Source organism: Carcharhinus amblyrhynchos, chromosome 25, assembly GCF_965287045.1.
Source record: "Carcharhinus amblyrhynchos chromosome 25, sCarAmb.v2.hapA, whole genome shotgun sequence".
In the NCBI taxonomy this organism is placed as follows: domain Eukaryota; kingdom Metazoa; phylum Chordata; class Chondrichthyes; order Carcharhiniformes; family Carcharhinidae; genus Carcharhinus; species Carcharhinus amblyrhynchos.
Genome location: NC_137348.1, coordinates 417,047 through 429,284, shown reverse-complemented (window position 1 = coordinate 429,284; position 12,238 = coordinate 417,047). Strand labels below are relative to the sequence as shown.

At 45.2% G+C, this 12,238-nt stretch overlaps 1 protein-coding gene across 1 annotated transcript in view; it reads left to right on the top strand.

Moving 5' to 3' along the window:
• mymk (myomaker, myoblast fusion factor) overlaps window positions 1–11,912 on the top strand; it is a 51,848-nt gene extending 39,936 nt beyond the window's left edge. The window contains exon 5 of the mRNA XM_080212075.1: window positions 11,568–11,912. Within this exon, the coding sequence (XP_080068201.1) occupies window positions 11,568–11,711 (144 nt within the window). The 3' untranslated portion in view covers window positions 11,712–11,912. The remainder of the gene's footprint in view (window positions 1–11,567) is intronic.
• The last annotated feature ends 326 nt before the right edge of the window (window positions 11,913–12,238 follow it).

Below are 12,238 nucleotides of genomic sequence, written 5' to 3'. Positions count from 1 at the left end.
ATAACCTCAAGTCCCTCAGCCTTTCCTCATAAGACCTTCCCACCATAGCAGGCAACATCCTGGTAAACCTCCTCTGCACCCTTTCCAATGCCTCCACATCCTTCTTATAATGCGGCGACCAGAACTGTACACAATACTCCAAGTGCGGCCGCACCAGAGTTTTGTACGGTTGTGACATGACCTCACAGCTCCGAAATTCAATCCCTCCACCAATAAAAGCTAACACACCGTACGCCTTCTTAACAACCTTATCAACCTGGGTGCCAACTTTCAGGGAGCTATGCACATGTACCCCGAGATCCCTCTGCTTGTCCACACTACTAAGAGGCCTTCCATTAGCCCTATGTTCTGTACCCCTGTTATTCCTACCAAAGTGAATCACCTCACACTTTTCCGTATTAAACTTCATCTGCCACCTCTCGGCCCAGCTCTGCAGCTTATCTATGTCCTTCTGCAAACTGTAACATCCATCCTCACTGTCTACAACTCCTCCAACTTTGGTGTCATCAGCAAATTTACTAATCCATCCTTCTACACCCTCATCCAGGTCATTTATAAAAATGACAAACAGCAGTGGCCCCAAAACAGATCCTGGAGGTACACCACTTGTAACTGCACTCCAGGCTGAATATTTCCCATCAACTACCACCCTCTGTCTTCTATCAGCTAGCCAATTCCTGATCCAAACTGCTAAATCACCCTCAATCCCATGCACCTGCATTTTCTGCAATAGCCTACCATGGGGAACCTTATCAAACGCTTTGCTAAAATCCATATACACCACGTCAACTGCCTTACCCTTATCCACCTCTTTGGTCACCTTTTCAAAAAACTCGATAAGGTTTGTGAGGCACGACCTACCCTTCACAAAACTGTGTTGACTATCCCTAATCAATTTATTTCCCTCTAGATGATTATAAATCCTATCCCTTATAATTCTTTCCAAAACTTTGCCCACAACAGAAGTAAGTAAGGCTCACTGGTCTATAATTCCCAGGGTGGTCTCTATTCCCCTTCTTGAACAAGGGGACAACATTTGCTATCCTCCAGTCTTCCGGCACTATACCTGAAGCCAATGACGACATGAAGATCAAAGCCAAAGGCTCTGCAATCTCCTCCCTAGCCTCCCAGAGAATCCTAGGGTAAATCCCATCCGGCCCAGGGGACTTATCTATTTTCACACTCTCAAGAATTGCCAACACCTCCTCCTTATGTACCTCAATCCCATCTAGTCTACTACCTGGTATCGCAGTATCCTCCTTGACTACACTGACCTTTTTCTGTGTGAATATTGTCGAAAAATACTCATTCAGTGCCTCTCCTATCTCTTCAGGCTCCACACACAACTTCCACTGCTGTCTCTGACTGGCCCTAATCTTGCCCTAACTAATCTTTTATTCTTAGCATACCTGTAGAAAGCTTTAGGATTTTCCTTGATCCTATCCGCCAAAGTCATCTCATGTCCTCTTCTAGCTCTTCTTAACTCTCTCTTTAACTCCTTCCTGGCTATTTCATAACTCTCCAGTGCCCTAACTGAGCCTTCACGTCTCATCTTTACATAAGCCTCCTTCTTCTCTTCACCAGAGATTCAACTTCCTTAGTACACCACAGTTCCCTCACTCGACCACTTCCTCCCTGCCTAACAGGTACATTTTATCAAGGACTCGCAGTAGCTGCTCCTTGAATAAGCTCCACATTTCAGATGTTCCCAGCCCCTGCAATTTCCTACTCCACCCTATGTATCCTAAATCTCGCCTAATAGCCTCATAATTACCTTTCCCCCAGCTATAACTTCTGCCCTTCGGTATATGCCTATCCCTTTCCATCACTAAGGTAAACGTGACCGAATTGTGTTCACTATCACCAAAGTGCTCACCTACCTTCAAGACTAACACCTGGTCTGGTTCATTACCCAATACCAAATCCAATGTAGCCTCACCTCTTGTTGGCCTATCTACATACTGTGTCATGAAACCTTTCTGCACACATTGGACAAAAACTGACCCCTCTAACGTGCTTGAACTATAGCTTTTCCAATCGATATTTGCAAAGTTAAAGTCTCCCATAACAACTACCCTGTTACTTTCGCACCTATCCAGGATCATCTTTGCAATCCTTTCTTCTACATCTCTGGAACTTTTTGGAGGCCTATAAAAAACTCCCAACAGTGTGATCTCTCCTTTCCTGTTTCTAATCTCAGCCCATACTACCTCAATAGACAGGTCCACATCAAACGTCCTTTCTGCCACCGTAATACTGTCCTTGACTTAACAATGCCACGCCTCCTCCTCTTCTACCACCTTCACGGAACTGGGATTGGGGATAGGGTAAGCCCGGAGGGTAGGAAGAAGGATCGGATTGTTTCTGAGTGTCTTCGGTGCATGTGTTTCAATGCTAGGAGTGTGACTGGCAAAACAGATGAACTGAAGGCAATAATGTTCGAAAGGAAGTTGGAAGTGGTGGCGGTGACAGAGACTTGGTTAAAGGAAGGGCAGGACTGGCAGTTGAATGTTCCCGGGTATAAGTGCTTCAGGCGTGATAGGGGTGGGTCGCAGAGAGGTGGGGGAGTGGCGTTGTTAGTTAAGGATTGCATCATAGCAGTGCAGAGGGAGGGAGGAATAGAGGATATAGGAATCGAGTCGCTATGGGTGGAGTTGAGGAATAGGAAGGGAGATGTTACTATGTTGGGTGTGTACTACAGACCGCCCAACAGCCCGAGGGCTGTGGAAGAAGGGATAAGCAGGGACATTCTAGATAAGTGCAGGAAGAATAGGGTGGTGGTAGTGGGAGATTTTAATCTCCCCGGGGTAGACTGGAAGGTGCCGAGATCAGAGGGTGCTGACGGGGAGGAATTTGTACAGTGTGTAATGGAAGGATCCCTGGAGCAGTATGTGGATAGCCCGACCAGGGAGGGGGCTATACTGGACTTGGTTCTGGGGAATGAGCCTGGGCAGGTGGTTGACGTTGAAGTAGGAGAGCAGGTGGCTAACAGTGACCACAACTCTGTCTGGTTTAAGATATTAATGGATAAAGATGAAGCCTGTCCTAAGGGGAGGGTGTTAAACTGGGGGAGGGCTAGATACAACCGGATTAGGCAGGATCTTAAAGATACGGACTGGGGTAAGCTGCTTGATGGCAGGTCGACACTGGGTATGTGGGAGTCTCTCAAGGGAAAACTAAAATCTTTGCAGAAAAGGCACGTGCCAGTCAAGAGGAAGGATGGGAAGGGTAGGATTAGAGAGCCGTGGGTAACTAGGGATATTGAGGACCTGGTCAGGAGGAAGAGAGAGGCGTACATTAGATCTAGGCATTTGAGGACAGAGATAGCGTTAGAAGAATACAGAGAATGTAGGAGAGAACTTAAAAAGGGCATCAGAAAGGCAAAAAGGGGCCATGAAATGGCTTTGGCGGGTAGGATTAAAGAAAATCCTAAGGCATTTTACTCCTATGTTAGAAATAAAAGGATGGTTAGAGGGAAGATTGGTCCTCTCAGGGACAGAGGAGGGGAACTATGCTTGGAGCCTGGGGGAATGGGGGAGATCCTGAATGAATACTTTGCGTCGGTATTCACGCAGGAGAGGGGCCTGATGTCTGGTGCTGTGCTTGAGGAGTTTGAGGATCCGTTGAGGGATATAGTCATCACGAGGGAAGAAGTGTTGGGACTTTTAGACAGTATAAAGACGGATAAATCTCCGGGGCCTGATGGCATCTAACCCAGGCTGTTAAGGGAGGCGAGGGATGAAATTGCTGTGCCTCTGACGCAAATCTTTGTCTCTTCTTTGGACACAGGTGAGGTCCCAGAGGATTGGCGCATTGCAAATGTAGTACCGTTGTTTAAGAAGGGTCAGAGGGATAACCCAGGGAATTATAGGCTGGTGAGCTTGACTTCAGTTATAGGCAAGCTAATGGAGAGGATCCTCAAGGATAGGATGTATGAACATCTGGAGCGCTGCAATCTGATCAGGGATACGCAGCATGGCTTCGTTACAGGGAGGTCGTGCCTTACGAATCTAGTGGAATTTTTTGAAGAGGTGACAAAAACGGTTGACGAAGGACAAGCCGTTGATGTTGTCTATATGGATTTCAGTAAGGCGTTTGACAAGGTCCCTCATGGTAGGCTGATAGAAAAGGTGAAGGCTCATGGGATACAAGGCCAGGTATGTAGATGGGTGGAGAACTGGCTTGGGAGGAGGAGACAGCGAGTAGTAGTGGAAGGCTCCTTTTCCAATTGGAGGCCTGTCACCAGTGGTGTGCCGCAGGGCTCGGTACTTGGACCTCTTCTATTTGTGGTATATATTAATGACTTGGAAGAGGGGGTAGGTGGTGTGATCAGCAAATTTGCTGATGACACCAAGATGGTTGGATTGGCGGGTACTGAGGAGCAGTGCCTGGCAATGCAACAGGACATAGACAGGCTGGTAGATTGGGCAGATAGATGGCAAATGGAATTTAATCCGGAGAAATGCGAGGTGATGCACTTTGGCCGGAATAATGTGGAGGGGAGTTATACGATAAAAGGTAGAACTATCCGGAGTATAGATACGCAGAGAGACCTGGGGGTGCAAGTGCACAAGTCCCTGAAGGTGTCGGTACAGGTGCAGAATGTGATGAGGAAAGCGTATGGTATGTTAGCCTTCATAGGAAGAGGTATAGAATATAAGAGTAGGAGTCTGATGTTGCAGTTGTATAGAACGTTGGTTAGGCCTCACTTGGAGTACTGCGTCCAGTTCTGGTCGCCGTACTACCGGAAGGATGTAGAGATCCTGGAGAGAGTGCAGAGGAGATTTACCAGGATGTTGCCTGGTATGGAAGGGCTGTCTTACGAGGAAAGATTGAATGAACTTGGGCTGTTTTCCCTTGAGAGACGTCGGCTGAGGGGGGATCTAATAGAGGTTTATAAGATTATGAAGGGGATAGATAGAGTAAATGGTGGTAAGCTTTTTCCGCTACAAGAAATGGATAGAACGAGGGGTCACGGGCTTAGGGTGAGGGGGGCTAGGTATAAGACAAATATTAGAGGGCAGTTTTTCACGCAAAGGGTAGTGGGGGTGTGGAATGCACTGCCGAGTAAGGTGGTGGAAGCAGGCACGCTAGGGTTGTTTAAGAGTCACTTAGACAGCCATATGAGCGGGCTACATATAGGGGGATATAGTAGGCCTTACTGAACATTGTAGGCTTGGGAATACGTTTTGCCTCAGGAATGTTAGTCTTTGCCTGTTTAATAATGAATTTTTTTGTCTCCACAGGCATTTAAGTCCAGCAAGGGGCATGCAGGCGGCAGGTTGTAGTGGGCTGCTCTTGGATGTTGCTTCGGGAGTTGCCTATTGCTTCATGTCGTTAGTGTGCTTAAACTGGACCATCTCGAGGGCAACATGACAGCTCAGAGACTATCTCTGTTGCTGTGCGGACACATGGATTTGGGCCTGTGTCTGTGGGAGTTTGCACGTTCTCCCCGTGGTTGCGTGGGTTTCCTCCGGGTGCTCCGGTTTCCTCCCACATCCCCCAAAGATGTGCTTTTAGGCTGATTGATTGGGTACTAAAATTGTCCCTAAATTGGACCTCCCTGATCCTCGCACGTTAGGCGTAGACTAAAATCATGAATAGGTCACTGAGATAGTAGGACGGCGGCGCGGGCTCGTTGGGCCGAAGGGCCTGTTTCCCGTGCTGTGTGTTGTTCTTTGTTCTTTGTTCTTTGTTCTTTGTTCTCTGCTCTGACTGAAACATCTGAACCCCGGAACCTGCAACAACCATTCCTGTCCCTGCTCTATCCATGTCTCCGTAATGGCCACAACATCGAAGTCCCAGGCACCAATCCAGGCTGCAAGTTCGTCCACCTTATTGCGTATGCTCCTTGCATTAAAGTATACACACTTCAAACCACCCTCCCGCCTGCCAATACACTGCTGTGACCTAGAAACCTTATCCATGACCTCCCTGTTCTCGTTCTCCTGTACATTGGAGCTACAGTTCAGGTTCCCATCCCCCCTCAGAATCAGTTTAAACTCCCCTGAATAGCATTGGCAAATTTTCCCCCCAAGATATTAGTTCCCGTCTGGCTCAGGTGCAGACCATCCCTCTTGTAGAGGTCCCACCTACCCCAGAATGAGCCCCAATTGTCCAAGTATCTGAACCCTTCCCTCCTGCTCCATCCCTTTAGCCACGAGTTCAAATGTTCTCTCTCTCTATTCTTCTCCATGCTATCCCGCGGCACAGGTAGCAAACCAGAGATAACCACTCTGCTTGTTTTAGCCCTGAGCTTCCACCCTAACTCTCTGAATTTCTGTTTTATATCCCCATCCCTTTTCCTACCTATGTCATGGGTGCCTACATGAACCACAACTTGGGGCTGGTTCCCCTCCCCCTTAAGGATCTCAAACACTCGCTCAGAGATATCATGGACCCTGGCACCTGGGAGGCAACATATCAACCGCGAGTCTCTCTCTTTCCCACAAACTCTCCTATCTATCCCCTTAACTATGGAATCCCCAATCACTAATCCTGTTCTTTTCTTCCCCCTTCCCACCTGAGTATCAGGGACAGGCTCTACCCCTGAGACCTGTACTCCATGGCTTACCCCAGTTGAGTCTTCCTCCCCAACAACATCCAAAACAGAGTACTTATTTTGGAGAGGAACAGCCTCAGGGGATTGCTGCTCTGACTGCCCATTCATCACTTTTAGGAGTAACTATCTCCCTGTAACTTTTGTCAATAGCTGCCTCTGCTTCCCGAATAATTCTTAGTTCCTCCAGTTCCAGCTCCAGGTCCCTAACTCGTCTGTATGGATTTTAGTAAAGCGTTTGACAAGGTCCCTCATGGCAGGCTGGTGCAAAAGGTTAAATCTCACGGGATAAAAGGTGAGCTAGCTAGATGGGTGGAGAACTGGCTTGGCCATTGAAGACAGAGGGTTGCAGTGGATGGGTCTTTCTGGTTGGAGGTCTATAACTAGTGGTGTTCCGCAGGGCTCTGTACTGGGACCTCTACTGTTTGTGATATATATAAATGATTTGGAAGACGATGTAGTTGGTGTGATCAGTAAGTTTGCGGGCGACACAAGGGTTGCTGGAGTTGCGGACAGTGATGAACATTGTCAGAGAATACAGCAGGGTATAGATAGGCTGGAAAATTGGGCAGAGAAATGGCAAATCGAACTTAATCCAGATAAATGCAAAGTGATACATTTCAGTAGATCTAATGTAGGGGGGAGCTATATAATAAATGGCAGAACCATCAGGAGTATAGACATACAGAGGGACCTGGGGGTGCAAGTCCACAGATCCCTAAAGGTGGAGAGGGTGGTGAAGAAGGCATATGGAATGCTTGTCTTTATTGGACAGGACATAGAGTATAAAAGTTGGCATATGATGTTGCAGCTATATAGAACATTGGTTAGGTCACATTTGGAGTACTGTATCCAGTTCTGGTCGCCACACTACCAGAAGGACGTGGAAGCTTTGGAGAGAGTACAGAAAAGGTTTACCAGGATATTGCCTGGTATGGAGGGTCTTAGCTATGAGTAGAGATGAGAGGCGACCTAATAGAGGTGTATAAAATTATGAAGGGCTTAGATAGGGTGAACAGTGGGAAGCTTTTTCCCAGGTCAGAGGTGACAAATACAAGGGGTCACAAGTTCAAGGTGAGGGGGGCAATGTTCAACACAGGTGTCAGGGGGACGTATTTTATACAGAGGATGGTGGGGGCCTGGAATGCTCTGCCAAGCAAGGTGGTTGAAGTGGACATGCTGGGATTGTTTAAGACTTAGCTAGATAGCCACATGAACAGACTGGGAATAGAAGGATACAAACAAATGGTCTAGTTGGGCTCATGAGCAGCGCAGGCTTGGAGGGCCGAAAGGCCTGTTCCTGTGCTGTATTGTTCTTTGTTTCTATATTAGTGAAACTTGGCTACCGGAGGGGCAGAACTAGCAGCTCAATATTCCAGGGTTCCAATGTTTCAGATGATAGAGGCAGAGGGATGAAGGGTGGGGGGTGTGGCATTGCTAGCCAGGGAAAATGCTATAGCAGTGCTCAGGCAGGACAGATTAGAGGGCTTGTCTATTGAGGCCATATAGCTGGCGCTGAGAAACAGGAAAGGTACGACCACATTAATGGGGTTGTATTATAGACCACCCAATAGTCGCGAGAATTGGAGGAGCAAATCTGCAGAGAAAGCAGCCAACTGCCGGAAACATAAAGTTGTGATAGTAGGGGATTTTAATTTTCCACATATAGATTGGGACTCCCATACTATTAAAGGTGTAGACGGGGTGGAGTTTGTAAAATGTGTTCAGGAAAATTTTCTGAATCAATATATAGAGGTACCAACTAGAGAGGATGCAATATTAAATCTCTTATTAGGAAATGAGTGACGGAAGTGTGTGTAGGGGAACACTTTGGTTCCAGTGATCATAACGCCATTAGTTTCAACTTGATCATGGATAAAGATAGATCTGGTCCTCAAGTTGAGGTTCTAAACTGGAAAAAGGCCAAATTTGAAGAAATGAGAAAGGATCTTAAAAGCGTGGATTGGGACAGGCTGTTCTCTGGCAAGGATATGATTGGTAAGTGGGAGGCCTTCAAAGGAGAAGTTTTGAGAGTGCAGAGTTTGTATGCTCCTGTTAGGATTAAAGGCAAAGTAAATAAGAATAAGGAACCTTGGTTCTCGAGGGATATTGGAACTCTGGTAAAGAAGAAGAAAGAGATGTATGACATGTACAAGCAACATGGAGCAAATAAGATGCTTGAGGAGTATAAAAAGTGCAAGAAACTACTTAAGAAAGAAATCAGGAGGGCTAAAAGAAGACATGAGGTTGCTTTGGCAGTCAAGGTGAAGGATAATCCTAAGAGCTTCTACAGGTATGTTAAGAGCAAAAGGATAGTAAGGGATAAAATTGGTCCTCTTGAAGATCAGTGGTTGGCTATGTATGGACCAAAAGAAATGGGGGAGATATTACAGTTTTTTGCATCGTATTTACTAAGGAAACTGGCATGGAGTCTATGGAAATAAGGCAAACAAGTATAGAGGTCATGGAACCTATACAGATTAAAGGGGAGGAGGTGCTTGCTGTCTTAAGGGAAATCAGAGTAGATAAATCCCGAGGACCGAACAAGGTATTCCCTTGGACCTTGAAGGAGACTAGTGTTGAAATTGCAGGGGCTCTGGCAGATATATTTAATGATGTGGGTATGCCGGCGTTGGACTGGCGTAAACACAGTAAAAAGTCTGACAACACCAGGTTACTGTACTGTCTGGAGACAATACACATCTCTTTAAACTGTGATCAGTGCTCCTTCCACTCACATTATCAGCCACTTCAGGTCTTGAACAGCAGGTTAGGTGTAAAGATTCGCATTCTAATCAGTAATCTCTAAACTGTCTGTGCTTTATATGCTCTGTCTGAGGCCAGAACTCTCCATTCACCTGACGAAGAGGGTGTCCCTCGAAAGCTTGTGAGTATATTATCAAATAAATAGGTTGGACTAAAACCTGGTGTTGTCAGACTTTTTACCCAGATATATTTAAAATATTGATATCCATGGGTAAAGTGCCGGATGATTGGAGGATAGCTCATAGAAACATAGAAAAACTGCAGCACAATACAGGCCCTTTGGCCCACAAAGTTGTGCTGAATGTGTCCCTCATGTTGTTCTGTTGTTTAAAAAAGGCTCAAAAAGTAATCCGGGAAATTATAGGCCGGTAAGTTTGACATCAGTAGTAGGTAAATTATTGGAAGGAGTACTAAGAGATAAGATCTACAAATATTTGGATGGATAGGGACCTATTAGGGAGAGTCAACATGGCTTTGTGCATGGTAGGTCATGTTTAACAATCTATTACAATCTATTAGAGTTTTTCAAGGAGGTTACCAGGAAAGTGGGTGAAGGGAAAGCAGTGGACATTGTCTACATGGACTTCAGTAAGGCCTTTGACAAAGTGCTGCATGGGAGGTTAGTTAGAAAGATTCAGTCACTAGGTATACATGGAGCGGTAGTAAATTGAATTAGACATTGGCTCAATGGAAGAAGCCAGAGAGTGGAGGATTGCTTCTCTGCTTCTCTGAGCGGAGGCCTGTGACTAGTGGTGTGCCACAGGGATCAGTGCTGGGTCCATTGTTGTTTGTCATCTATATCAATGATCTGGATAATAATGTGGTAAACTGAATCAGCAAATTTGCTGATGATACAAAGATTGGAGATGTAGTGGAGAGTGAGGAAGGTTTTCAAAGCTTGCAGAAGGATTTGGACCAGCTAAAAAAATAGGCTGAAAAATGGCAGATGGAGTTTAATGCAGACAAGCATGAGGCATTGCACTTTGGAAGGACAAACCCAGGTAGATCATACATGGTAAATGGTTGGACACTCAACAGTGCAGTAGAACAGAGGGATCTGAGGATACAGATACATAATTCCCTAAAAGTGGCGTCACAGGTAGATAGGGTCGTAAAGTGTGCTTTTGGAACATTGGCCTTTATAAATCAAAGTATTGAGTATAAGAGCTGGCATGTTGTGGTGAGGTTGTATAAGACATTGGTGAGGCCAAATTTAGAGCATTGTGTGCAGTTTTGGTCACCTAATTACAGGAGGGATATTAATAAGGTTGAAAGAGTGCAGAGAAGGTTTACAAGAATGTTGCCGAGACTTGAGGAACTGAGTTTTAGAGAAAGGTTGAATAGGTTAGGATTTTATTCCCTGGAGCATAGAAGAATGAGGGGAGATTTGACAGAGGTGTATAAAATTATGATGAGTATAGATGGAGTGAATGCAAGCAGGCTTTTTCCACTGAGGCTAGGGGAGAAAAAAAACTAGAGGACATGGGTTAAGGGTGAAGGGGGAAAAGTTTAAAGGGAATATTGGGGGGGCTTCTTCACACAGAGAGTGGTGGGAGTGTGGAATGAGCTGCCAGATGAAGTGGTGAATGCAGGCTCACTTTTAACATTTAAGAAAATCTTGGACAGGTACGTGGATGAGAAGGGTGTGGAGGGATATGGTCCAGGTGCAGGTCAGTGGGACTAGGCAGAAAAATGGTTCAGCACAGACAAGAAGGGCCAAAAGGCCTGTTTTTGTGCTGTTTTGGTTCTGTGGAAGCTTAAGACATTTAATTGGAGTCAGTTCCGATTGGAGTAGTTTTCAGAAGACACTGCTTTAGGTGTAACTAGACAAAACCCTTTTATTGAAACTATTGTGTTAGAACAGCTCATACTTAGGCTGTTATGGGAGGTTAAGACCTGCAGAGGTTTGCTGAATGTGGCTGAAGCAGACTCACTGTCCATGTGGCCATTGTAACTTTAAAAATGCTGCAAGGCATTAGGTGAGCAACTGGAGCCGTTTTATTTTTGCTTATCCATTATCCATTTTGAAATGCACAAAAAAACTTTATAAAGTAGCCCAGCTGATGATTTTTTAAAATATTTCACATCTCAATCCTTAATATAAATTGCATGAAACACACTATATAAATGCAAGGTTGTTGTTCATATGCTGAGCAAATGAATGATTATTTACAAATTGTGTGTAATATTCAGAAATAAGTATTGGGCCAATTGATACAGGTTCACTTTTCTCTCTTTGTAGGAATGGGATTATAGTTATGTACACAGCTTCTACCACTGCAGCCTGGCAGCTGCCTTTATCTTACTTCTTCCAAAGATCAACTCGCAAGCTGGAAATGGAGGTTCTCCAATAAAACTAAGTTGCTGCACACTCTGCTGCGTCTGAAAGAGACAGAGTCTGTCTTTAATCCTAAAAGTATAATCCTGCATTGCATCAATGAAATGATCGTTCCTTTTGCCGTGACATGAAAAAGAAGGGGTGTGTATCATGTATATCTCCAACCAGTTTTGGTATGTTAAGAAACATCCCCTGAAATGTTGGCTGTTGGGTGATAATATAAATTGCATGAAATGAAAACTCAGCTTGTGGCCGAATGTTTAGTTCAAATGAAAGATTATAAAAATACAGAGACAAACAGAAAAACTATGGCGCGTTTTAAAAATAGACTGTGTGACCTTTATTGGGAAAGGGGATACAAAGCCACACTTTCCAAATTCATGGCAAGGAAGTTGATGGATGTTTAAAAAAGGAAGCTAGATACACCATTGGTCCTCTGTAACAAAGTGCTGTGTTACTATGAGCAGACCTTAAAGCAGATTAAAAAGCTCTCCACTGACCTGATAAACAGATACACCATTTGGCCAAGCTCAGCTATGCAAACAAGTTAAAACCCTGGTCTCTGTAAAGCAAAG